The sequence below is a fragment of the Opisthorchis viverrini genome (assembly GCF_000715545.1).
Source record: "Opisthorchis viverrini unplaced genomic scaffold opera_v5_349, whole genome shotgun sequence".
In the NCBI taxonomy this organism is placed as follows: domain Eukaryota; kingdom Metazoa; phylum Platyhelminthes; class Trematoda; order Opisthorchiida; family Opisthorchiidae; genus Opisthorchis; species Opisthorchis viverrini.
In genome coordinates, this window is record NW_008752009.1 from 36,470 (window position 1) to 64,332 (window position 27,863).

Below are 27,863 nucleotides of genomic sequence, written 5' to 3' on the forward strand. Positions count from 1 at the left end.
TTGACCAACCTGGTATGAGAGACTCTGTGAGTGTCGCGCGGACACCCCCCAGTATAGCTCAATGGGTCGCCGAGGTACACAAACCGCCACACCACGGTAAGGTCCAGTCTCTTCGTGTCGGGTTTACTATTCGGAAGGTCCGTGGTTCGAATCCGACCTCCGCCACTCGAATTCCCCTGTCTAGGCTTGGGCAACCTGGCAGTATCCCAGCCCTCGTGCTTCCTTTGGGTGGTATGGCAGCTAGGCACCGGAAGGGTGCTACAGCTGAACGCTTTCTTTCTTTCTTTCTATCCATCATCGGGTCCTCTATATTCCGAGTGCTCTCAGATCGACAAAACCACAAGAAACTTAGACAATTCCAAGCCAAAGAATTCGGTGGTTTTACCTATTGCTATCTACAGCCAAAAAGGTCGCTTGTCGGGGGAGCATCGTCAGTATTGTTTATCCAGCGGTAGAGGGATTCTTCTCATACAATCCCGCTGTGTTTCCCCCTGAGTTTAGGGGCCAGGTGGTTCAGTGGTTAAAGCGCGAACTTACTGGCTGGAAGGTCCGTGGCTTGAATCCAGCCTCTGCATATCGTTTTCTATCTAGGCTTCGACGACCTGGCAGTATCCCAGTCCTTGTGCTCCTTCGGGTAGCTAGGCACGAAAAAGGTGTTACAGATGAATGAAATCCCGAGTTTATTTACTCTCAAGCTCGTGGCTATCCGCATAGCATACATCTCATCCTAACTGCAAACTTGGTGATGGCAGGCATTGCAGTTGCGAACGAACGAAATCAGACTTTCAAAATGCCGAAATCCTGTTGGGAATGCTGGTCGCATTTTTTCGGAATACTCAACCTGCCACCTCCCTCTGAAGATACTGTCTTTTTTCACTTGTCGGTTGTCACCGGCTTGAAAGTAACCTTTGACGTTTATGTCCCTTGATACCCTTCTGATGATGTTTGTAGCCAATAATACCGCACTGTTTAGGAAACGCTGCTTTCTGCGTCGACCCACTGAACGGATGAGTCCTTTAGTGGACATCCGGTGATTGTCGACTGTGCGCGCTCCTTTTGACAACATCTACGAATTTCGAGAAAGAGAGGTCTGCCGCCCCCGATTGTTATGGGAATGTACAGAATAAACAGAACACGCCCCGAAATGACCCGGTGTGTAGAACGTTGATAAGGTTCGTACCCCGTATCACAAGGCCAATTTCCTTTCAGACTGCACATCCTCAGCTCATTTCAGGTTATGTTCGGATATGGGACCCTGTGACGTGAATTGTTCTTCAGCTCGTCCTGCTTTCCCGTTGGTGAGTGATTTCACCCCGTGTATGATGATGACGCAACAATGAACATGGAGTTACTGCCGCTTCTCTTTTCAATGGTATTAGGGTTGTGGGTGTGTTGATGGCCGAATGATTAAATGTCGTTCAGATAAATGCGGTCTTGGGACGAGTGTACTGGGAACATGGATAGGGCAGTTTTACAGAGTGTGACCAAAAGAGTTTGCCATTCCATGGATGTTCCTAGTCCATCAACAGGCACCAAACGCGTCTTGTAGTGCGAACACACACTCTGTTCTATACTTGCCATGGATGATAGATACTATTAAGGATGGGTGTGAAGTGGTTCAAATAGCCTCCAAATCTAGACTCGTGTTCTTCCTGAATCCTTGGAATTCTCCCCTGGGTGAGAACTACTGCCATGGTGTTGGGCGCAAATGAAATGTGAAGCTCACTACTCGGAGTCACTGCAACTTATCGAACACTGGAGACTCATCCGTAGTGTGTGGGTGTCTTTTTCCCGGGGCCATCTGACGGCACTGCTAACTCGGTGTCCATAATTGATCGTAACAATACCTCAGGAACATCAACGGTCAGACCGTTTTTTACATTGGCTTGCAGTGATGGGATATAGTAATACTATCAGAAGACAGGACGTGTCACAGCGCAGCTGACAGATCAACCGGCATTTTATCAATACCGGAGATGTTGCGTGGCTGTGCTGTGCGAAGAGGCACCAGAGACGATGGAATCCTTAGAGAAATTAGGTTCAAGCTGGACAATTTCAACGCCGCTTTTACCTTGTAGGATTGCCTGCTGTTGGATGAGAAACTGTACGACTTGATCATCTTTCTTCGGAACTATTCTTGGATATATACCTTTCGTTGGGTGACCAGGGAACACGTCAGTGGAGGCCTACCTCATTACGTTCACCCGTCGCTCGAGCATCTACCCGAATTATGGGCCACCGCCTTGGCGCAGGCATCCCTACAGGACTTGAAAGTGAGTAGTTTTGTTAGTGAATAACTACTCGATTCTTATCGGGTTTATTACATTTTCTATCTACTTCTACCTTTCATCCGCTCCTCCACTTTCTCGCGCTACAGCTTTTGGTATCCGGTTCTACCACGAATCATCTCTGGCCAGAGGAGCTTGCTGCGTTCGCCAAATCCTGTGTACAGTACACCCTGTTTCTTGCGGAGGCCATTCGATTGCCACCGGAATGTATCCCTTCCACCAATCACCATCGTCTGCTCCTTAACTCAACGTCAAAATGTGTCGACTTCATTTCACAATTGGAGGTGGACGAGATGTGTGTGCGAATGAACCCGAAAAAATCGCACGAAGTACGAAGGATGGTCAGTTTCTTGGACCATGTGTTGTCGATCACTGGTGACGTTGGGACGACGTCAAGGACAGTTCCTGATAGGCTGAAAGAAGCCCCTCCATACTTGATTGGAGATTCAGATTTACTGAATTGTGGAGCCTCCAAAAGAGTGCAGATATCTAATGGTAGTGTTGGTGAGCACTGTCTCTTCATGATACCTAGGTTATTTTGTTTCAGAAACCTGTCACTCTTTGTTGATATGGGCAGTCCGCCCAATTCCTGGCATTCGCAGAGAATGACCGGAAGACCTTCAGTCCATGCAGTCGAATTCCACTCGATTCCGCTTAGTCAGCGTTGGTGATTGGCAATTTAACTGTCGGATAGTCCGATTTCCACTATGGAGTAGTATGCTTGTAGACAGGCACCAATGCTGGAAAATACAGCCTTATGTTTTGTACGTGAACAGCTAGGTGTGTTTCAGACCGCCAGTCGTCTTGGAAGTTCAGGTCTTACCTGACCGTTGAAATTCAGTCATTTCCAACTTCTGATCCTCCTGACCTCTGAAAGACCCATGCTTGGGACCTCGCTGTGCCCTGTGACACGATAGCTCTTTCGTGCGACTGATCAAGGTGGAGTTTTTAAACCGAATGGTGTGTTTCATCCTAACAAGCTCTTGCGTAGTTGGACTACTTGTGAGTAGTCAGATTATTCATCCTCACGTGCTATCCATCCCAACAAAGGATTATTAAGTTGTGGGATGTGAATGTGACTATAGTTTATCATAAATCGCAGGACTTTTCGGACTACACATTTACTGCTGGAGAAAGCAGCAGACGTTGATATCATTGGAAAAGTGGACTGGCTCATAAGAAGGTTGTTTTGGATTACTCGTGGATATTGCGAAGAATCACAAATGGGTATACGAAACAGAAGCGGGTGTGACTGCATCAATGTTAGTACAGTATTTTAGGATTGCGGATGCAGCGAATTGGGTGATTTCAATATAGCCTTTCTGTGCGAATGCCAAGTATCAACTGAGTGTGGCTGAATCTCTCGTTTATGCTGTCCTTCAATTGGATGTGCTGCTACCTCGTTCAGCTGTAGCACCTTTCGGTACCTAACTGCCATGCCACCAGATGGAAGCATGAGGGATGGGATACTGCCAGGTCGCCCAAGCCCAGACAGGGGAAGTCGAGAGTTGGAGGTCGGGTTCGAACCACGGACCCTCCGGTCAGTAAATTCGCGATCTCACCCATTCGGTGATCTTCCGCAGGCTACCTTGTTACGATACTCGAGATATTGCAGTATATTTTGTTGAAATGAAGTATTCCCAGGTTCTCTTTGAACTCTTCGACAGCCAACGACCGGTTTTGCCTCTCTTGGGCTCATCAGGTAGGCGCAGTCCCTGAGTTTCCGTCATCCTTATGATTCATTAAAACGTAACAAACTTGTACGTAATCCACGAACTGAATTGATTTAACCGCCGATTTGTTTCAACGATTGAATCAGCTGGATTCAACCGAAATCGCTTATGATGTTCGATGTTCAGGTAGAACCTAAGCTTGACGGAAACTCGAGGACTGCGCCTATCCGGGGTCAGCTCCGAAGAGAGCGAAACCGCTGATGGGCTATCGAAGAATTTCTAGTTTCCTTCAAGACGTAAAGCGTCACTTTGGAAAGGACCTTTGGAAAGGGTTCTATAGTTACCGCCTGATGTTTTCTTAGTGGACTGTATTGCGGTGTTGCCTATTGTAAAACCTGGATTTATTACTTCGACGGACAAAACTAGGTAAGGTAGACTTAATGCTTCCCTTGGATATTACTAGCCTCTCGCCCACCAACAGAGGTTTCGTTCTCCCAATTTTTTATCAGCGAAATTTTATGGAGCACTTCAAGCAAAATAGTTTTGTTGTAGAATTTCGATAGTTCTGCAGAATATTTATTGTCCCTAACGATGAAACCGCTGGGCCCACTTAGCACGCGAGTTCCTAAGATCTTGAAATAGAATACCTCCTGCTCTCCCCATCGTCAAGATGAGTCGCAACGTGTGCCGAACATGTTCATCCGTCGCGGTTAGTCCTTTTGGCTTATCTGTATATTGTAGGGAGGGTTGCGATTGTTTAGGCTTAGGCACCCTACATACATCAGTGTTGCGAGCTCTTATGTTGGTGTGGCAGATGAAGTCCCCAGGGGAGCCATGCTCTGAAGGAGTCACTCCTCAGAAATACTGTTTTTGTCGCCTTACTGAATCTTATCGTATCTCATACGTCAACCTACAAAAATCGTTCGTTCACATGTAACACCGTTTCGGTGCCTAGCTGCCATACCGCATGAAGGATGCTCGAGGGCTGAAGTACTTCCAGGTCGATCAAGCCTAGATGGGAGCAGTCGAGGTGCCGAGGTAGGATTCGAACCAGTAAATTGGTGCCTTAAACACTGAGCCATCTCGAGCTCACCTACAACCAGAGAACACTTTTTATTGGTCCCTTGCAGGGGTCATTTCCCAACGGGATCACTGCTTCACGTAGCGTTTGTTTTGAATGTTTGTCTCCATAGAATATTTGTAACGCTATTCCAAGATGAGTACGCTAACTACAAAGTGGCAATGCATCAACCTCCATGTAGGGAAGAGACTCGAAAATTCATTTTCCCATTGAAACGCACGGGTACAGGATTTGGAGCAGAGTGCAACCTCAATCAAACTTGTACAGGAAAAATCTGAGAATATGCACAAAAAAATCAGCTGACTGAGTATGGCCAGTTAACATCGAAGGAATTGGCATATCTCCAGTTTAGCTTCATTTTCTTGTGTATCAGATGGCTGTTATCACTCGGCTTTGGAGGTCACCGCGACTTTGTACTTTCCGCGTGTGACGACTCTGTCGTAGCTCTGTCTGTTAACGTGATTCCGGGCGATGCTGCCTCACGTGCATTGTGGCTGAAGCCAACTGGCAGACTCAGGACCCATCATCTTTGGTCTAACACTGACAAAAGTTCATATTTGTAAATAAGTTAACGATCTCGGAACTTTTTCCACTCCTACCGTTTCCTGTTGCCCTGTTCCCTGAAACTTTGTGGTTTTGAGCCTAGGTGACACAGTCTGCATCGTTTATGCAGTTCTGAACGAGTTACGTCCCTTACCTAACACTCAGTTCTTGATCAGTCACATTTGTTGATCGTACGACTCAATCGTTATTGATTTCACTAACGTATGTAATTCATGTCTCCGTATCCATGCATCGGTGTGTAGTCTGTAAACTGAAGGGTCTTACCCCTGGTGTCCTTTTGTGCGATAAGTTCTGTGTTTGTCAGCGGATAAGCCGCTCTCTACTTGGAATCCACTCATCAACTTCTTACCGATTCTAAGCTCGTGATTCTTCATGTTTCGACCAATGAACACTACTGGCGTAGTAAAACCGCAGAGCAGAAAAGACAGGCTGTCACACATCTAATTCGTTCATCATCACAGTTATCCCATTATAAAAGACTCTTCCCTGAGTAGTCACAGTGGCCACGATTCCGTGAGACTACTTCCCTTCTTTGGCAAGATTACTGTGCTAGTTACCTTATTTATACGGGACGTTTCCTGTACTAACCTATTCGCACCGTTCCCTCTAGCACCCGGAATTCGGTTCCTTGTTGATATTGGCTCGGGTCTGGGCCACTTACCCAATGCAGTGGCACTCAAGCTCCTCTCCAAAATGACCAAGGAATACAATTCCGACCTTCGCGGCGTCGTTGCAGTCGAATGTGATACCAAGCTGCATGACAAGGCAATGTCACAGCTGAGTCAGCCTTCTGTCTCGAATGACAATGGATTGTCTGGGCTTGTTCGGCGGCTCCTTTTTCGAGTTGAATCGTCGAACGTGGACAGTTTTCAATTGAGGTTTGTACGCGTAAAAAAAGGTTCACTTGACGATTCTTCAACGATTTGTTTCACTCTTTTCGAATCGGAATACCCCTTCTTTTTGGTGGTCTGTCTGTCTTTCGATGGGGAGGGGGCAAAATATCGGGTTATTTTTTTAGCACATAGTAGTACAAAGAGGTTTGGGAGATCTCTCGAAACCGAATGGAGTTTCGCGACGATTCCCAATAAAAATAAAACACTGTACAGTGCAGCTTGGCTTCTCTGCGCAGATTGAGTTCGATGACACGGCCAAATCGTTTTCGATTAATTAGACCCACCGAAATATCCACTGTGAGAGGGATCGTCCACTGTACTCCAGCAAGTCCGCAAGCAAACATAAAGCCACGATATTTTCCGAAATGTGCACACACAATGTTCGCTACGAAGGTATATGTTTTTGCGTGGATTTCAAAACGTCTATGGTCAATTCCAGCCATATCGAAGCAGTTCTGTGACTTTGTTCTGCCAGATAACTTCAACTTAGAACTTATGGGCACTGAAGGGAACCAAAGCTCATCTGCTACAAGACCCTTGCGCGCTTCCTCGTTTTAGAATACGGTTCAAAGTGAACATGTCTTCAGTGCTTTGCCGAACTTCGCAATCAAAAGCACGGCATTCTTGTTGGGCTCAGATGCTTTACCGCGGAGCGTTTTCCGACCCTCGGTACCAGCTAAACTCCGGTATCCAGCAATCCTGACTAGCCTTGCCATTAAAACGAATTAACGGAAACCGAGTGCCTGTCTATAGTTTTTTCGACAACTTGCCCTTCCAGGTCTATGTTGTGACTTGCTGAACGGTAGTGCATCTCCTTATCGGTCCCTTGGCTTCCTGCTCCGCCCACTATGGTATATCAAAAGGCACGGTAGCTCTAGACAGCCCTTTATGGAGACAAAGAAAGGTTAGTACAACTGTATTTATAGGGTAGTCACGGTGTGTTCCACAAGGTCGTGCCAGAATCTCCGTGAGGGGTCGAGAAGCGTCGAGTCAAAGGTGCTTGACTCGGATTGGTTGGCATTCTGACCAATCAGGGCATGCCTTCGTTTGGCCCGTGTCCTGCATGTGACATCCGTCCAAGTGATGCGGTGTTCGGTTGCTAGGGCCGGCCGGCTTCCGTACACTCTACTTTTGAGAGCACGTGTTCACTGAAACACTCGTGTAGTGGACTCACTATTAATTACAGGTATATAGCTAATACACACATCAGTTCACATCATCGACGTATCCGACACTTGCGTGGGCTTTCACGTTCGATGTTACAGGTGGCTGCACTCTATCGGTTCGGCATCCAGGCCAGGTTGAATTAGGTAGTATGATTAGAAAGTTTAAATTGACCTGGTTTAGGACCATCTATCAAAGTGTATGGTCGAATGTTGTGTTGTGCTCGAAGGTTTGTAGCCCAAACGTATAAGCTACCTAACCCGAATGAGTCCCGGAAAGATTTAAATAGACTAAAGGAAACATATATATATGTCGTCGCTCAGCTGTAATACCCCTCCGGTGCCTAACTGCCATGCCACCTGAAGGTTGCACGAGGGCTGGGATACTGCCAGGTTGCCCAAGCCCAGACAGGGGAAGTCGAGAAGCAGATGTCAGGTTCGAACCACGGACAGAACCCGTTCAGTAAATTCGCGCTCTAACCATCTCACCCCTTCCACGGGTGTGCCGATGTTGCACAAACTATAGGTACTTTTTTGGTGAATAGCGCTGCTTTTGTCCATTTCCCATAACTTCATTCTCAGTGCGCCATCCTCTCGCTGTAAGTTTCATCGTTTAACGCTTAGCGACCTGTATGTCTGTGTCCAAAGGGGTCTGTATGGCCCCACATTTTACTGAGTGACATGCCGGCTTCGGGGGCGGTGTTGTTTCTTCCCTTCTAGTCTCATTGTCTACCCCATTTTCGTTGTTTCGGTTTTGCGCCTATGCCAACTTTCTTGTTTTCTGACCTGAACGTAAACCGCCCTTTGACGTTGTTACCGTATGTGTTGTTTAAATCGACACGTGAGTTTCGCTATCTTGTGGCCACCTCACCTCGAGTCGGTGTGGACTTTGAGATCTCGCTGGGAATTAGCAGTTTTCTAAATCGATCCACAATTTGAGGTTTGTACAGTTGTATTATTTTATTGTATTGTATTCATGCTACCATATTTGTTGATAAGCATCCATTGGAACGATTTTAAAGGGAAATGTAGTCGCTAGAGATAAACTCTCATCATCTGCTGTGACGGCATGTGATACTGCAAAAGTGGACGTGCAGAAGTGAGAAATAAAAGTGAATATCCATAATTCGCACTTAGCTGTTTGGATCTACAGGGCCATCAGCGGAGAGGGCGAAATGGCTCAGGTTGTTAAAGCGCGAATTTACTGGCCGAAACGTCTGTGGTTCGAACCGGACATCTGCCTCTCGACATCTCCTGTCTAGGCTTGGGCAACGTGGCAGTATCCCAACCCTCGTTCGCAACCTTCGGTTGGCATAGCAGCTAGGCACCGAACGATTGATGTACTTCAACACTGGTTTGACCAAGAGTCACGTTGTTTCCTCACTGTCTTGCTACATGTTTCAAAAAAGCTTTTGTATGTTAACTCAGTTTATACTGAATATTTGGTACATTTGATGCATTGCGAAATCGCATTACCTAGGAGTGGGCCAGCTGCTCACGCATACCGTGTGGATTTACCCTTCCCTACTCATGGGCTTACTCCCTTTCCGTCACCACCTGTGATCGGATAAAAATGATTCTCATATCAGGGTGCGTTTGAAAAGTCGGCTTTTCGTATGCATAACGCTGTAATGAGAATGCTCTTCTCTAATAATCCACACTGGTGGAAGTCTTTCTCAAAATCGCATACCATTTACCTAAGCTTTTTCACCTTTTCTCAGACTGCGTGAACACCTCAATCGTTTCCCTGTGCTCCGTCACACGAACTTTGAAGATTGTGATACGAGTTACTTAATTTCCGGACTTCACTGTTGTGGCGATCTGAGTGAAGCGATTGTTCGGCTTTTCATCCAGGATGCGTCAGCGCAGATGTTGGTTCTAGTCGGATGCTGTTACCACAAGATGAGTCTTCGTCGTGTACGTCTCATGATTATGCTTTTTCTGTGATTTTTTACGGTACACAAGTTAGACACGCAGTCAGTGGTGCTCCTTCGTCGAACCTGTCGCTCTGAACGTGTAGTTGAACAGTTTCGTGAACTAACTCATTAGGTTTTGGAAGTTGTATTAGTTCTGATTGTAGTGTGACAGATGAGGTGAATGCACGAATCTGCAAAGCTCGGGCCGCTTTTGCTAATTTGGGACACCTGTGGCGTCAGAGTGCTATATCCCTGAATCTGAGGTGATGTGTGTATCAAGCTACAGTACGGGCTGTTTTGTTGTATGGATGTGAGACTTGACCTATTCGAGCAGCGGAACTGAGACGTCTTCAGGTGTTCGACAATCGTTGTCTCAGAACCATAGCTCGTGTGGGTTGGTGTCGGCGAATCTGTAATTAGGCAGTTAGGAAGCGCGTTTTCTGTTATGCACCGGGTACTTCCATTGAAGAATATGTCCAGCACCAGGAGCTGCGTTGGTTGGGACATGTGTTGCGTACGCCAAACCATCGTTTGCCGAAGAGAGTGCTGTTTTCCATGCCCAACTCAGAGTGGCGTAAACAGAGAGGTGGCCAACCCTTGACTTGGCAGAGGAATATGAAGGATATCACGAAATGCTTGGGTGCTACTAGCCTTCCAGAATGGGGACCGCGTGATCCTCACTGTGCCTGGTTGGAGACACTACAAGATATGGCTGCCAACCGATGTCAGTGGCGTTCTTGTCAGTTTCTATCCAGATTGCCTGAGTGAATGTCTGGAGGTGTAGGCACCTCGGAATGATTGTGATAAGCTAGCACTAAGTCCTTTCCCTGTCCACCTTTACTCTTTTCTTTACAATAAGACTTTCAAATGAATCATGGTTGTACGGCAGTGAAGCATCGGTGTTGAACACTGATGTCATGCTGTCGATGATTAGGTCATCGCGTCCAGTGCTTGGGTATATCTCTCGCGCTTTCCTGTCCGTGGGTAGAATTTAGCAATGCATGTTTTCGAGGTTCAGTTCGACAGGTTCTCCCGTTAGCCAGACGGTGTGGTGTTTACCTACGTGTTATTGAACTGATTTCCCGGCCATCATGCCATGAGCACTGAACCTTTAACCAACTTCTCAGAAAGCTGTACCACCAGTTCCTTGGGCTTCACTTGGGCTTCGGCTGACTCGCATTCCTCAGTCACCCGAATTAGTTCACCCATAAGAAACCAGTAGGTGGGAGGTTTCCAGCTGTTGGTTCCGTGAACAGTTTGGGAAAGAATGGGAAGCTGTCCAGATCAAGCCACCAGCAAACATATTTGGCTGCACAATCTTTCAGGTACACATTTGTAGGACGCGTGAGTGCTTAGATTCTCACGTGTAGGGAAATACAAGTTCTCAGGTCCAAACTTGTGGATTGTGAGTCCCTTCCAATTAGTGTCTGGAGCCCCCGACACTCACTCCACGCGTCTTATATAAAAAAGTCTGAGTTATTATCAGTAGTACTGTCATGTTGTGAGAAATTTTTTAACAATACGGAAAAGTGGGATCGATTGTGGTCAGTATGTTAAAAAGACATCCAAGTGTGTGGGGATCATCAGTCAAAACCATGACAGAGGGATCTGGTAAGTCAGAGGTTTGCTCGATCCGAAAGCCGCTACCTACCTGGTTGTGCAATCTCCACTGTTTTCCTACTTTGGTGTTCTTATAATCCTACTACGAATATCGAATATTGGCCGCTTCGCCGATTGTTTTGGAACCAATGCCGCGTTCCTACCTTGTCCACTGTGTTTCACCTGTCTTCCAGTTTCCTTGGAGTGATGTTGTCCAGAGGCTGTTCATCCAGTCCACTGTGACAGAGGAATTCAATACGGAAGCCACATTCCGACTGGCCTGTCAATGGTCTCCTACGACTTGGTTACAATGGACTGCACATGATTCCAACGTGCATCGTATTCGTTTCCTATATCGAACAATGTTCACTTGCGTCGTATCACTTATAGCACGAACACTACCCACCTCGGACAGTTGCTCTCGTCGCCATTATCGTTTCGATCCAACCAAGGATACTACTGAGCTTAGCTCCCTATTGACGGGCACCGAATTTGTGTCCTTCAATCTTGTCTATCCTGTTCTCGTGGATCAGTTGCGCCGGAACTTGAATTTGCCTTCATTACCAGAAGAGTTTAGTGCATTATCTAATTCTTTTGAGCGTTTGTGGACTTTAACTCCTGGCATTCTGGCACTTCAGCAGATAATACAACCCTTATTAGAAATGTTTATCCTTGCTGACCGTTTGTGGTACATTCGTCAATCGGTACCCCTCAAATTCTCTGGTTTCATACGCCTTTTTCGGTCCGACATTTCACCAAGATGCATGGCACTGGTTGCCAGTAAATAACTCCGTATAAAGTTTGATTTCATTTGGGAAAATGTGGATGGGTGTGGATCGACTCTTTGAGTTTGCTGCTGGAGTAAGTCGACAGTGTGTGCGACGTGTCATTTCGGTCGATAATATGACGCAAAATCGATTCTGGTTGGACTATAGCGAAACAGCGATACTTTGCTTGTAGCCAGCTGTATGGTGATTCACTCTTTGCAGTTCTTGATACAGACCAGAGTGTAGAGTGCGATGCTTGTGCAGTTTATGTAGCTAGGTCACCGAGAAGAGTGCACCACTGGTGTCATCTGGATAGCCAAAATTTTTCCGCATTCAAGAAAGCCATTGTCGTAGGTTGTGCATGATACAAGACCAGTGTTCAAACTTCTCGACTCAAATCTCCTTTGGCTGCGTGATACACCTGCTCCATAACGTCGTTTGCACAACACAATCGCCCCCTCATGCAGGAAGAAAAGCATAGTATTGTGAATTTTTACAGTATAGCATCATCAAAAGCGATTATTTTGAAGGGGAACCATTCTCTTAAGAATGCAGGACAGGCAACTTCCTATGCGATCGTCCGTTTCGGGTTACATTGTCGGATTCCAAAATAATCGCGAGCGACACACACGACAAACCAGTGGTTCATAACCTACTTCTACAGACGAGAAATCATTTCTCTCTGGAGTTTTTTTTGTGACCGGTATATGATTTCAAATTGTGCGAAACTACTCGTGAGCAGTGAGGGCGGAAATTGGCCGCTATTATTTCTCTACCGCTGTTTTATACATCCAATCCAGAGGGAAAATAGACGCGATAATTATTCGAATTCGGAGGTAGTTTTCGGTTGATACGAAACTGGAGATGGTTTTGTAGGCGGCGCGAGGGAATAATTAAAACACCATAATTCGTGTCGTCGGACCTCGTCTATTCGGCCAAGTCCATAGCCCATTACAGCAGAACGGCACAAGTGCTCACATTGGGTAATGCATAGCAGGGACAGAAACTCCATAATTTGTCGCTTGGTGCCCAAATTTTCCAAGAAATCAATCAGACATGGTTGATTGGACAAATCGGACTAGTGTGTCACCCTCATGTGATCTGCAGCTGACGGCGTTTATGGTGTCCAGACCAATTCCCGGCCTGTTATTGTCACCACGTCCAGTCTGAATAAAACATCAATTCAGAATCCAAAATCCAATCACAAAAACATCAGAGCCGGTACCATGCAAACGCGAAATGGGATAAAGCATGGCGTAAGCATGTCAGTCGGTCTCGTTCTCACTAAGAACAGTCTCAATACCACTGGCAGTCGGTCAACTGGATGATGTTATCGACGGTAAAGTGGTACCACCCATCATCTGGAGGACAAAACAGCACTGTGGTTCGATCGAAATCACACGCGTGACAAACTGATCTTTTCCTTTCATCTATATCAGGTCGGGGAGTCTTTTTCTGTCATCCACTTATCAGGTCGTAAGCTTTATTTGTAGCTCGACATGGCATTCACCAGCTTATTCTGAGGGCTGGGATGCTGCCAGGTTGCTCAAGCCTAGACAGGAGCAGTGGAGATGCTGAGATCTGGTTCGAACCAGGACCTCCCGGTCGTTAAGCTGGTGCCATAACCACTCAGCTATCTTGAACCTCATGCACATGTACCCTTGGACACACACACACACATAATCGTCAGCATAACATCAGTGTTCAAACGTAATGTTTCACTGCCGTAGTGAGTTGCTTCAGGGTGTGGACATTTAGAGCAGTTAGATAGACGTCAACGTCAGATGACGGGAAAGACATCTATGCCAAAACTGATGCAGAACGAACGCACTCGTCAGTCCCGACTGGTAGGCCTACAAGAAGAGAACTAGTGGGGCTTGCGGAGGAGGGTGAAAAGTGTGTGAAAGAGAAAGAGGGCAGGCTTCGGCAAAAGCGTGTTTTTGATTACCTGCCCTGCTGTATGCAGCAGTTAAGGTGATAGCATCACGCGACGGTCCACTTGGCATGAGATTATTCCCGTTTGTACGCCGGCTGGGATACTACCAGGTCTCCCACACCTAGACACGAGGAGTATTAGGGTCCTCAACCAAAGTCTTTAGCTCGTAAGCCTGACCGCAAGGCTGTATTGTATGGTGTAAATGCAATTCACCACACGTGTCCCTACCCCCATCCTGGACGGCCAGGAGACTGTGTTCGTCAGACTGCTGACCAGCCTGGCATGTAAGACTGAGTGTCGGACGGACCCGACCTAAAGTTGTCACCTTGCCGTGGTAGTCGGGCTTCAGTGATGCGATAATCGTGCAGGCTTTACTCGCTAGAACTCAGTTCCTAAAGGTTCAACCATGTCAGGAAGGCCAAAGGGGAGCAGCCCGATGAAGAACAGCGAGTCACCGTGCTGCGAGAAGTTGTTTTGCGTAGGAGTCTGGAGGTAAAGTCATACTGTCCTCTGTGATAGAAGTGTGAAGAGAGCAAGGCTTTTTTTAGGCGACCATCATGTCCATATTTATGGAAGCAGTGATGTTGCATTCCACCGCGGAAGGACGAGTTAGAAAGGGTCGGCCCTAAAAAGCCGCACGCTCCAATCGCCCAACGGTTGCCCTTGACCGCCGGCTGCTGCTCAAAAGGCACCTGCTCTGCAGAGCTGCACTAGGAATGAGACAGTGCTGACTTACACAGTGCACCCTCGGGCCAGGCCGGCCCCCTAAAGCCATGCCAATGACTATCGAGTCAGGCACCTGGTTTCACTCCAGTGTCGGGAATGGGATACCTCGAATACTGGCTCTGTGCAAGAAAGGTTTGGTTCAGTATATGCGTGGCATTTCTGTCATACTTCAAGGTCATTGAAGCCTTTCGTGTCCTCTGAACTGGTCGCTTTACTGACAACAAACACTGCCTCGATAAATCCCAAGGTATTTCAAGCGAATCGTTCTGCATACTCAACAACCTGAAAACAGTGGTTGATGACACAGGCTCCGATTAATAGGGTTGGATACTGAGACTGGTATTATTGCGCCTCATCGCCATTGGTTCGACCCGATGACGGTGGGTTACTTCATGAGCGAGGTCAATCGAAATGTGGTCTCTTGCATGACTGTAATGCAGCACGAATGTTTCTGTTTCTAAATGTAACATCAACGACACATGCATACAATAATCTTCTGGTTGGGAGAAACCTAACTTCCAAATACTTGTCCACCCAAAGTCGGAACAAAAACTGATTTATGGCTGTCACGTCAAGCAGGGAAAGTATGACCCATTAAGCTCGGAAGTGGACTACGTCTCAGACTGTTAGATAATATCCATTCACACAATTACTATTTGGATGTGATTTGGTTTTTGTGAACCGTCCAACGATCGTCATTATCAGCGCGATAGCTTCAGACAGCCCTTCATGGAGACTAAGGACAATTAGTGCAACCGTATTTATAGTATACTGACAGAATGTTCCACAAGGTTACGCTAGACTCTCCGTGAAGGAGCGAGAAGAGCCAAGTTAAAGATGCTCGATCCGGATTGGCTGACATTCTGACCAATCAGAGCATGCCTTCGTTTGGTTCGTATCCTGCACGATCAGAGCATCCTTCGTTTGGTTCGTATCCTGCACGTAACACATCCGCCTAAAGGTGTAGTAATTAGGACGACTGCTCTCCAGACACGTGTTACGGGGAACCACAAACTTAGTGGATCCGTCTGTCCCAAATGTCGACTTCGAATGAGGCTGCTTTGATGACAAATGATATGGGAAAGCACATGAACGACCTAATAAATAGTTGACAAACTTTTAAATGGACCTGGTTGAACTTCAGTGTGATTTACGTGAGTTGTTAAAACTGCCGGAAGTGTCTCAGCTGTTCCTGTTTCAACGTAAATTTCTGGTTTGGTTCATCTATTTGAAGCCACAGTATGACGTACAACGGCGTTACTAACCCTAACGATGACTGTCTTTGTGATACGTGACACAAACCAGTTTCCACCTTCTTTGTCCTATATATCCATAAGGTTCTTGCACGTACATTTCACATCACAGTTATGGTGTCGCCACTCCAGGCTTTGCAAAAAGCTTACATGCGTCCACATGTACTCTACTTCTGTCAGGAGCGTCCGCTGTAGACAGATGGTTTGAGGTTGCTCCACGCGCTCAAAGGGAGGAGTGGAAGCTTTGATTACGAAATAGTGAAGAGTTGAACGTTTTACCTGTGTAGCACTTCACATGTGCCAGAAACCAAGCAAATAAGCGGCATGAGAGAAATTCATTTGCGTTTGTCATTTCCGTGATGTACGACTCAGGTTTATTGCACCCTAAGTAATCGTTTGGGCACCGCTTGCGCGCTCATCACCTTTGAAAGATTCAAGTATTTATTTCACGCGCTACTAGATACTTATTAGTAGTGCAAAACAGACATGATTAACAGTGAGAAACCGGTCCACGGTTAGTTGCTCCTTTCGGACTGATCCGGTTAGTCGGATGACGTAACATGTGAGAAGTAAAGGTATGTGAAAACGGCACAAAATATGTGGTCTGTTAGAAGAAAAGCTCAAGATGTGCTTTCCTTTAGGACAAAAGTTTTGTGAAACGGAACAATGCAAGTAAATCGTTAACTAGACCGGGCGATGTGCCAGTAGATTAGAAATTTCACCGCACCACCCATGTAACCTTCCCATTTTTTCTTTCCTGAAGGTTCCAAACTCCGCACTGTCGTGTCTTTTTCCATGTATTATTAGGAAGACATGCTCAGTATCAATTGGTGCTATGTTACTTCGGCTAGTAAAGGCAAAACGCCGTGAGGCTTTCAGTATAATTAGTCATCTCTTGTGGTTGACGTTTCGGAAAAAGAGGGAGAAAGGAGATAGTTGGCCCGGTGTAGCAGGGGGATTCATATGAGGAACCTGGTGAAGGTGCGTTCCCGAAAGTCTACGTAACAGTGAGTTGGATGGAAGTTTTGTAATAATTTGCTTGATGCTCCCAAAACAGTTGCTTCTCTTAATTTATTGGTGCCACCAAACCGAAAAACATGACTCGCTTCATGTAAATGCCTTGCTAGTGACTTGCTTTAAACAGGACATGAGGCCAGCTGAACAGTCTAAATTCAGTTCATGTGAGCGAAATTCGAACAGTTCTTTAGAATGGTATGCTGGAATGTGCACTTTTTCGATCGACAATGACGATGTTTTTTAGAGCTTATTATCCTTAGGCATCTTATTGGCCAGGCGAATATTGGGTCACTAGAGACGCGAACGAGAGGTTGATCTGCAGTGCTTCAAAGAGCGATAAGGTTCTGATTTGACACCTTGCGGACAGGTAACGGCAACTTTGGGTTCAGACGGTAAGTGGTAAGTGGAGTAAAGGCTCGAGGGTAGCCCTTAGAATAATTTAGCCTGAATGGAAGCTATCTAAATGCAAAATCTAGAGGTTAAATCGCCAATCAGCAGAGAAAACGCAGAACACTTCGATTTTCCATGCCTTACTTCTCAAGAGAAGCTACCAAGCATCCACCCTCATCCATGACGACCGTATCTTGTGGGAGCTCCAGTCAGCTGGTGCCAATTTAGGATGTGTAGCTGCGCGCGCCGGTTTCCACTTGTCTATTGCGTATGCATGAGATAAAGTATGTAAGGACAACACCCAGGTTAGTCCGCGGCTTGTCACAAAGTCTCTCCATCTCTATAACTGCCAGTTAGCCAGTCTGTTGTCAGGAAAAAATTACCAGAAGACAAACTGAAATCACCTGGTAAGTAACATAAGAAATCAAACCGCAATGCTCAAATGTTGGGAATTCTCCGCATACAGAAAATGGAACATTTTTGAGCGATAGCTCCTAAACTTCTGACAGAACAGTGAGCCAATTCTAAAGGTTTTTGCAGTCCTGTTGCAAATACCGGTCAAATTCTGAGATGTCCTTGAAGGAGCAAGCTTTCAGGTGGGTTTATTTTACTGACCGAACTATGAATGATTGAAGCTCGGGGAAGCTCTCTAAAGTCCTACAGAATGAATTGATGCGCTTTGTGTGAGAGTTGATAAACCATTGGGATGCTGATCAGGTGTCAGTTGATCTGTTCGTCCAACTTCGCAACTGGCTTGCAAGCGTTTCGTCAACATGTGAGGAGACATCGTCAGTGCAACCTATAACTGATAAAACCTCTAGTTCTTGTCGCGTTTTGTTTCCGAAATAAAGGTCGACGCAGTTTATGACCGGAAAGCCCAACAGGTACTCACATAACAAGAGCTTTAAAAAGTTCATTGACTAACCCTCAATGTGTTTATTAAAGCTGACCTCACTCAACAAGAAATAGGCTATTCTTAATCGTGTCTTCTTTTCAGCACCGCGTGGATTTTTGATTACGCAATATCCTGACGTTGATGTCCCGAATTATGCCGCTGCCACCGATCTGGGCCGTAAACATTGAGACAGACTGGTTGAGTTGAACGAAAACAAAACATATCTGACCCATTAAAGTATGAGGAGGTACCCTCGACAATAACAACGCAGTTCTCCGTGATTTCTGTGCCACAGCGTTATCTGCGGCTCCTATGTTCGACGGAATCGGAATACAGTTTACTACTCGTCTAAAGATAAAAGCCTTCAACTAGAGGCCGCTTGTCAGCAAACACCAGATAAGCGGTTACAAACTGCTGGACAGGAAAGTAAACACCTCATGTGCATATAGTTTTTTTTAAATGGACATGCTCAGGCGTCTTCTTGAACTTTCGGGGATCACGCAATTGTAAGCGAACGCTGCCAAGCGGTGTCACATGTTCTGTAATGAACCTAACCTTGCATTAGACATGGGACTGAACTTCGAGAAAACCATATATTACTCGCGCGCCTCATCAGTAGTATCAGCGGTACACTGGTGCGGACATGGATGAGCGAAACAGTCAACGTTGACATTAAAGAGAATTGCTCAATAACTGTCCATTCGTTTGAAAAAATCATTAGGAACATCAGCTGAACACCAGTGGACTGCACTTTAAAGCGTTTCTTTTGAGCAAGTGACTCGTTCAGCCAGGTTTCTCAAAAGTTGGACCATTGAGACTTTACGCATCCATGTGAAGTTATCACTGGGATGGATGAGCTTTATTGAAAAGCTCACGCGTTATTAAATCAACAGTTTGCTCCACAACGAACGGTTGAACAGTACCACGAGTCTTGAAGTGGCCTAACCCGAATCCGAAAGAAAATACCTATGCTTGAGATTCACCTTGGGTACCGGTGAGTCTCCCATCAGAACCAAATTGATATGCAAATGGGTGTGTTTGCGAAAAGACCCAACTGTATACTGCCCCATAATAGACACGTAAACAGGGAATGATTCCAGGCCAGGCAGATCAGGTGCGCCAATTTGTGCGCAAATCTCTGGCACACACAGGTACGTCTCTTTAGGCATGTTTAAGGTGACATACCGCTCACCACGACGTCCATTGTTTGTGTCACATCTCAAGGTCACTTGATTCTGTAACGTTTGAAGTTGTGTACTTTGATCGATTCTTGAAAATGTCGATCGCCTTTAAAACTACACTCTTTACAATACCGCCTGGCTAATCACAGAGTTTCATCACCCATTCAAGATCTAGGAGGATATTTTAGGGATGAAGGGTTTTCCACAAACACGGCAGACTTTAATTCGTTCTTGAGAGAAAAAACAAGTTGGGATAGAGTACGACCATAGTTTATTCGTGATATGATATTTCACATTTTCAGAAACAACTGTTCTGGCTCGATTTCCCGGGTAGCACCCAAGTTTTTTGTAAAACCGTGTATCAAACACGATTGAATCGTTTACATATGATTTCCGATCAACTAGAGACTTGAGAAACAACTCACGGGATTGCTGACAGCGCACCACTTGTTTCGTCCTTCTTGGGTTTTGAGTTTTCCTTCAACCTAACGCCTTACTTGAGCCCAAACTGTACGAATTTAGCGGATTACACCCATTTGCGTACTAATTTGGCTTACTCGTTTACTCGTTTATGACGTTATTCCTTAACTAGTTTTGCTGCACCGACGCACTTCATATCTAAGTTGGTATATTGGTGCTGCACGTTCAGTCGAATAACACCGTAAGCAACAGATGCAATCTGGTCACCCATAAAACTAAATTAGTTTGCGAGTGAGAGTGGTTCGCTAATCTGATCCATTAGCTTATTTAGGTAAGGACACTGTCGAAAGGTTTACTCGGAAAGTTTCATTCAAGCAATTTTTGTCTTCATATACAGACAAGTAGCAATCTCATCCCCGTCGCCAACTTCCTGTGGACCACCGTTTTCATAATGCCTTCTTAATACCGTGAACCCGAGCCTGGATAGCCGCTTGATAGTCTGATGTGCTCAGCCAAACCAGAAAGCCAATAAACATGCGAATCAGCTTATCGATTTATTGAACACTGGGGCTTACAGGCGTGTCATGTGCAGCCGAAAACGGGCTGTTTGTAAAGCTCACGTGGAAAGCTCTAGGCAGACCTAAAGGTGATGATACAAATAGATCTGTCAACGACAAGTGAAGAACAACCAATTAATATGTCTCAACGAAAACGGTTATTCTATTGGACGTTGTGTAGTTCACTTACATTGGGAGCTGGTTCTCCTAATAAATATAAAGCGAAGGAGTATAAATACGGGAACAGAGGGGCAGTGTTTCGTAGCAGAGCGAACGCGGCATTCTTCAACTCTCTTGTTAATAGAAGAATGCCAAGCAACTGCAAGACAACTATTCCCCGCGTACTATTACCTATCTCCGTTGTATTTGAAGAAAAACGCCCGTCACAGTTGACGTGAACCGTCTTTATAGGTAAACTCCCTTTTTCTGTCTAGGCTTAGATAGCTTCTAAACAGTATTTAGTGGTAATAAATTGACAGGTTCTTCGGGTGGTGGCTTCCGCGTAATCTGTCTGATCCGTTTGGAATCTGGATGATACTGTGTTCTCATTTTCTTGTATCTGGTTGGTTTTTTTGACGACCTCATGCTGACAGTTCTGTTCCTCCGTTGTGATGGGGTCATTTCTACATTAAATGAAGCACTGTAAGAGAACCGCAAAGGAACATTACAAACTGAGGTCAGTCAAGCATGCGATCATCAACCCTTTGGGCGTATATATAAACTGTTCTTCAAGTACGTCACAAAACACTGGGAACTATTGTCAAGCATGGCAAGTCATATCACCTGTCCAGTGGATTTCAATGAAATCAGTGCTTGACGGCTTAACCGTAGCTACAGTAGTTGACGGACTGCTTTTGTCGCGATACTGTGATAGACGCAATTATTTAGGGTACTGTAAACTTGTATAAAACAAGTATTTTTGTTTTTGAATTATCAAACTTATTCCGCGTTGTCGTGGATTTTTTGGAGTAGGTTTATGTTAGGCCGAATTCCACACGGATTCCGCTTTATCGCTCGCACTCAGGGCTGCTACGGCCGAGAAGTTCATCCCACGCAAGATTGGCCGAGAATTCGGGAAGCTCGCTGGTCCGGCATCAAGACGAGATCCAATCGGTCGAAAGTCTGAACCCAACAGCCAATCTAGTATTGACCAAATGCCGGTTGCCAATGGCGCATCCAGAACGCGTCAGAAATTCCAGAAAGTTATAACCGCCTACACTATATATATACGAAGCGCTGTACAACCGTTCCTGACTTCGTTTGGGGCGTTAATATACCTTGTGTACCTTTGGTGGTTGTGTTTGACGTAAATGCTAGCTTGGGAGGCTCAGCCCGAGAACTAAGCTGAGAGAAATAGCGTTACTACAGTTTAATACAGTCAACTTCACATCTGTACATCTGTTATGAGCTCATTGATTAAAGTGCGAACTTAGTGACTGGAAAGTCCTTGGTTCAATCACAATCCCGGCATCCTGACTGTTCCTGTCTGGGCTTGGTCGTCCCGGTAGTGTAGCTGAGGACCGATACAAGTGAATATCGTTTGAACGTGGAATCTTGTAAGAATACAGTTGTTTTCGCCCTCCAAAGTAGGCGTTTTTGCGACAAAACCTGGTATGCGCTACTTTGTGGCTACTGTCCGCGCGCATGCGGCCTAATCTATTTTGTTTACGGTAGGCGCGAGCAGGTGGTGGAAAATTAGCCAGCACTTGACGTCTGGTCCTTTGGATACTCTCTACCCATTATCAATTACGACAAAGACAGATGTAACTCAGATAATCTCCGAGGAATCACTTACCAGTAAGGCACATCACACCAGCAGCTGGCGGTTTATGGAACCAGATGGGGCGCATTCTTGATCATATGACGAAAAATGTGACGTAAACAATTCATTTGATCCCAGCATAGTGAATTAACTTTCCAGCTGCAAGGGCATACATTCCACATTTCAAAAACAGCGTCCCCACCTTAACACTATTTCCCTATTACTTGTACGATATCACGTCAGAAGAACTAACCAGCAGCAAGCTTGTGTTTAGAGCGCGTCAAGTCGTGGAAAATTAAGCAACACAAAAGTGGTTTATTCTTCTCGCAGATTCTGATGAAGCAGCTGTATAGTTGCGAGCCAGGTAGTCAAGGTTACGCGCTAGTTTCATGCATTAGTCTCAACCGATTTTCAAGCAACAAACTCCGCTGACCCATGTTTAACCGATTCGGGGTGCAAATCTGCTGTGGACCACAGTCTCCTTAATGCCTTCTAATTATTGTGAACCCCGGTCTGGATAACCGATTGATAGCCTGGTGCGCTTGGCCAAACCGGAAAAAGTCAATGAACGTGCGAGCCAACTGCTCTACTGATCACTGTCGAGTAAAAGCGGGTCAAAAATGTGATACTAAGAATACAACTCATCTGTCAAGGGCGAATGAATTGAAATCTGTCTCAACGAAAACGGTTATTCTATTGGCTGTGATGTAGTCCCGTTACGTTTGGAGCTGGTTCTCCCAATAACATCATATTAGTCATTTCGAGTGTTATAAACTTAATTTCGGTCCAATAAGACAGGCGGCTTAGTTTTTGGTACCAAGGTCTGAGTGCAAGAGAAGCCTAAAGGGATTTTCATAGCATTTTTGTATGAATAGTCTTCCTTTCGTCCAGTTGGGCCCATAGTAAAAAAGAGGAAGAACTGGGCAGGAGTTTCACTCTTAGTATGGTTTGCCAGTAGTATCGTGCCCCGGAGATCGAACTCTGACCGCCCGACGTCTGGGATGACCTTGTTATTACGACTACAGCGGCGTACACTGGATGCATTTGAATCGCCACGCTTTAACAAGAGAAGGCGTTCAGGCTTGGAGAGCTTGACTGGTTTTCCCTGACTTCCTGAACGATGACCGATTATCTGTTAGGGTTGTGTAGATCGAGGAGGGCCCACATGAACCTTTTGGACAATCAACTACACCTGAACTCAAACGGCTTTGATGAAATATTCTTATGGAGAGCATGCAACGCAGTAACTAGAAAACTTTCTGTACAAAGCCCTCAAGCAAATTGCGTCCACCTTCAAATAGAGGATAAAATTTCTATTGACTAGCTGTTTTGGTGAACTTAACCGCTGGAATAGGCTAATAACGGAGACGTGAAGTGCTTTCTTCACAGAAGAAACGTTGAGTTGGATTTTCTAACTTCGGGGATTCTCCCGTAATTTTTCAAACGGATATCTGAGCATGTGGTGCGATACCACACACGTGTTATGAATTCTTCCAAGTGACGACTCCCTTCTCGCCATTAAGAATAGTGTTTTATTGCCTGCCCCGTGGTATGGATTTACTGAGTACTGAGGCAATTTATTTTCCCTCTCCTTCTAGTGAGGCGTTTCATCTGATCCTGGCTTTCTCCACGACCAAATTCACTTTTATCGGGCCTTACCTGAAATAGCGTTTCATATCTTGTCTAGATGTCACACGCAACTCAAAAGGTTCTTGAAAACTGTCTAACAGTCCAAGGGCCTGACTCATCGAGTAGACGTAGTCCTCGAGTTCTCCTCAACCTTTTGTTATACTTGAATTACATTTGAAGCGTTTGCGATGAATAATCTCATTTGTAGATGAATTTCGTTTTGAAAGGAGATTCAAGTGAATCCAGTTGAATCTCTCGTTTATGAGGATCCGCTTCTTAGTAGTGTGCTGGTTCAGACCGCTTCAAGTTTCAGTTGGTACCGCCGCAATACGTTTTTGTCCAGAACTAATACACTACTGAAAACTCATGAATCAAGTCATCATAAACAAGAGATTTGGTGTTAGTTTGGCCATACATGATACATTAACTTCACCAAAATACTACCACTGGGGTGTATAAAAATTGTCCGAATACATTTTAGAAACTTGCCTGCAATACTTTTAACATCTCAAACAGATTTCGAAATTTTTATGGCTCATCGGATAGGCATTAGGCAGATGAACGAGCTTTTGCGAACCACTATGAATCCAACAGAGAATCAGCTGAAATTCACCTGAATCCCTCTGGGTTACACTGTTCTTTGATTGAATGTTTTAGCCACAGATCGATATATGTTTCGGCTGGATCGATAAACAAAGACATCTGCAGCATTATCCGTGTGACGTGTGAGCTGTGTTCATTCACGCAAGTCGCATTCTTGTGGTTAGTGACAGTGAACAACAATCAGTAAATAGAACTAACATTTCAATCCCATGTCTGGGTTGTACCGATAGCAGAGACAAGTTATGTTACGGTTATACAGATGAAACTAACAACAACGAATCTAACTAACCATTTCAGCAACGACGTCGGTCAGCGCGTTCAACGTTTCCCAACTATGATCCGGTAGGAAAGTTCCAGAAATCAGCAGCTATAACTGCCAGTTGAACGGTTGAGAATGATGAAAACCAAAGTCTCCTTGGCACGCTTTCTCCCACGAATGCACACATTTTGACGGTAACTTTATTACCAATGGTTTTTTTCACTGAGGTTGCAAATAAATTTCAAATAATAGATAGACTGAGGCTTGGTTTCCGCGAGGGACTCAACTGAAACTCTCGTTTGTGATATTCTACAACTGAATATGCTGCACATAGGCCGCCTTATGTTTCACTCGGCACGATATTCGAGATATCGCAGTATATTTTCATAGAGGAAACTACTCACAAGGTTGCTGAAAACTCTTCAACAGTCCAATTTGGGAAACTCGGGGACTGCACCTATCTGATGAGCCTCAAGAAGGGCAAAGCTGGTCGTGGGTTGTCGAAGAGTTTTCAGCAACCTTGTGGGTAGTTTACTTTATGAAAAAAGACTGAGGCTTGTTTACATTAACAATTGTGAATCATTGCCCTAAAAATGTAAACAGGAATCCTGGAAGACCGCTATGCCTGCGATCACAGCAAGTACAGTTCTTTGGAAAACGCCGGGACAAGTGCTTCTCATAAGTAGTTAACCTGCTGGTACATGAAAACCGATGAGGAATAGTCATGAATTTGGAACAAACTCTGGCATTACTGCAGCTTAAAATGTATCAGCCTACCAACAAGCAGTCAATGCAAAGCAAAGATAGGCACAGAAATACAGGCATCCAGGGAGTCGACTAGATATGGCTCACTGCAACAGGGGTAAGGACCACTTGACCTGCGTTCTTTTGGCACATGAATTCGGCGCAGTTCCACCATGGTCTTTGCTGTGGACCACAGTCTCCTTAATGCCTTCTTAGTACCGTGAACCCCGGTCTGGATAACCGATTGATAGCGGTTGGCCAAACCGGAAAAAGTCAACGAACGTGCGAACCGGCTGATCTCTGTCGCGTACAAGTGGGTAAAAAAGCGATACTAAGAATACAACTCATCCGTCAAGGATGAGTGAAGAACAACCAATCAAATCTGTCTCAACGAAAACGTTTATTTTATTGGTTGTTATGTAGTCCCGTCAGGTTTGGAGCTGGTTCTCCTAATATCGCCCCTCTGAAGTTGAGTAGTATAAGTCTTCTGTCTCGGACTAACTTGAGTGTTTGTCACTGGCATTCTACGCGTCGACCTTCGTAATTGTTGATACACAGGCACCTCTGACAGCTGCTCCGCAACCTGAGTGTCAGTTGTCCTTCCTCTGTTCATGTCCAGGTGTTCTATCAAAATGTTCAATCTCTGTGTGGGTTGCGAATAAGCTTCTTTCAACTGATTTGCATGACGAACCAAAATTTCGGAACGCACGCGAACATGATAGATGACATTTCCGATTCGCCGTGGGATTTTGCCTTGACGCCAAGGTGCGCGATTACCACGATAGTCCTTTACTAGCACTCTCTGTTCGATGTCAAAATGTCGCCACTTTGCATCATGCTTGCGATTATAGTGGGACTCCATTTTCTGATTTGATGATGCCACCACCTCCTTTGGAGGCTTCGGAAGATCAAAGGTGCTTCTAAGAGTGCTGTAGAGTAGTGTCTCTGCAGGCGATTTGCCCTTCGGTGTGGACGGGTTTGGAGTCAGGCGGTACATTAAGAGGCGTTGCTGTGGTTTCTTCCCCTTCCGCCTTAAGCAAAGCTCTTTTGAAAGTATCCTCTAGTCGTTCTTCCATACCGTTTTATTTTGGGTGATATGAGGGTCTTCTAACGTGTTCAATCCCACTGGCAATCCAAAGTCCGCGAAGTGGGACAACGTGGACTGTGTCCCGTTGCCAGATACGAGCTTTTCAGCATAGCCGAAGAATTCCTGCAACTTTTAAATCGTTGCTGTGGTCATCGTTGCCTTCATGGGAAAAATCTCCGGCCACTTGCTGTAAGCGTCCGCGATAATGAGGAAACGTTGACCGTTCACGGGACCTGCGTAGTCCACATGTGTCCTTGACCATGCACTTTATGGTACTGATCAAGAACGGAGTTCACACTTTCTAGGAAACTTTGAAGCCAACGCTCATTGGTGGCAAGATTTGACGATCGTGTCGACTTGGTTGTCCATATGAAGCCAATAAACATAGCTTCGGATCAGTCTTGATATTACTGCCTTCATGGAATCTCCGGCCACTTGCTGTAAGCGTCCGCGATAATGAGGAAACGTTGACCGTTCACGGGACCTGCGTAGTCCACATGTGTCCTTGACCATGCACTTTATGGTACTGATCAAGAACGGAGTTCACACTTTCTAGGAAACTTTGAAGCCAACGCTCATTGGTGGCAAGATTTGACGATCGTGTCGACTTGGTTGTCCATATGAAGCCAATAAACATAGCTTCGGATCAGTCTTGATATTACTTCTGCAAGATATTGGCGGATAAAAAAAGGTTTCGCGGGCGACGTACAGTCCATACCGAACCTGAAACTTTCTGAAATGTCCCAAATCACCCATGCCATTCAATTTAGGGTTGGCAAAACTGAACGAGCGAACACATATGAGACGAGATTGTACGTATTTTGCTGTCAATGCTCTTTTGATTCCGTACTGCCATCAAAAGTAAACTAGAGAGTTTAGATAAAACAATAAAAACCATACTTCTCGCCGTACAATGATCTCCGATACCTGAACAGTGCTAGTTTACTTTGTGAGAGATAGTGTTGGACAGCAAGCACACTTCTGTCAGCAAACGGGGATTCTCTGACGAAATACACTCATTCACAAACAACTTTGGTTCTTCGACAGAATCAGCTGGAACCCAGCCGAATCTCTCGTCCACGGTTTTCCTGTATTCACAATCCAATTTTAACAGGTGGGAGTGCAATCAACGGCCTCAGACTAGTCTTATCTTCACCCGAATACCATTCTTTACGGCAGGTGAATTCGATTTCAAATTTGCTCCTTTAGAAAAATCCGACTCTTGGTGAATCACAGGTTTGAATAGCCATCAATTCTGGTGGAAGATTTAGGAATTACGGAAAGACAAGCCTGAAATTTGGTTAGAAGGGAAATTTAATCCGCACCCCTAAAAAAACAGGTCTTCAGGACGCGTTGGTGACTCACCTAGTATTCTTCCACACTCCATCTCTTTTTAGCTGTCAGACAGTTTAAGTGGAAGGATAAATTAGACTCGCTGGATGCCACTAATCCTGCTGTTT

General features: G+C 45.4%; 2 protein-coding genes across 2 annotated transcripts in view; one reads left to right on the plus strand and one right to left on the minus strand.

Moving 5' to 3' along the window:
- The window catches only part of T265_15104 (hypothetical protein), a gene marked incomplete at both ends in the record, with an annotated part of 20,743 nt that extends 8,773 nt beyond the window's left edge, over nucleotides 1–11,970 (plus strand). The window contains 6 exons of the mRNA XM_009176602.1: nucleotides 1,235–1,298; nucleotides 2,079–2,273; nucleotides 2,378–2,792; nucleotides 6,217–6,484; nucleotides 9,384–9,579; nucleotides 11,372–11,970. Coding sequence (XP_009174866.1) covers nucleotides 1,235–1,298; nucleotides 2,079–2,273; nucleotides 2,378–2,792; nucleotides 6,217–6,484; nucleotides 9,384–9,579; nucleotides 11,372–11,965 — 1,732 coding nt within the window. The remainder of the gene's footprint in view (nucleotides 1–1,234; nucleotides 1,299–2,078; nucleotides 2,274–2,377; nucleotides 2,793–6,216; nucleotides 6,485–9,383; nucleotides 9,580–11,371) is intronic.
- A 1,020-nt stretch (nucleotides 11,971–12,990) lies between these two features.
- Nucleotides 12,991–26,313, minus strand: T265_10278 (hypothetical protein; the record flags this gene model as incomplete). Its single annotated transcript, XM_009176603.1, has 2 exons — nucleotides 12,991–13,110; nucleotides 25,819–26,313. 2 exons carry the CDS (start codon nucleotides 26,311–26,313, stop codon nucleotides 12,991–12,993), a joined length of 615 nt encoding a protein of 204 aa, XP_009174867.1.
- Nucleotides 26,314–27,863: the final 1,550 nt, after the last annotated feature.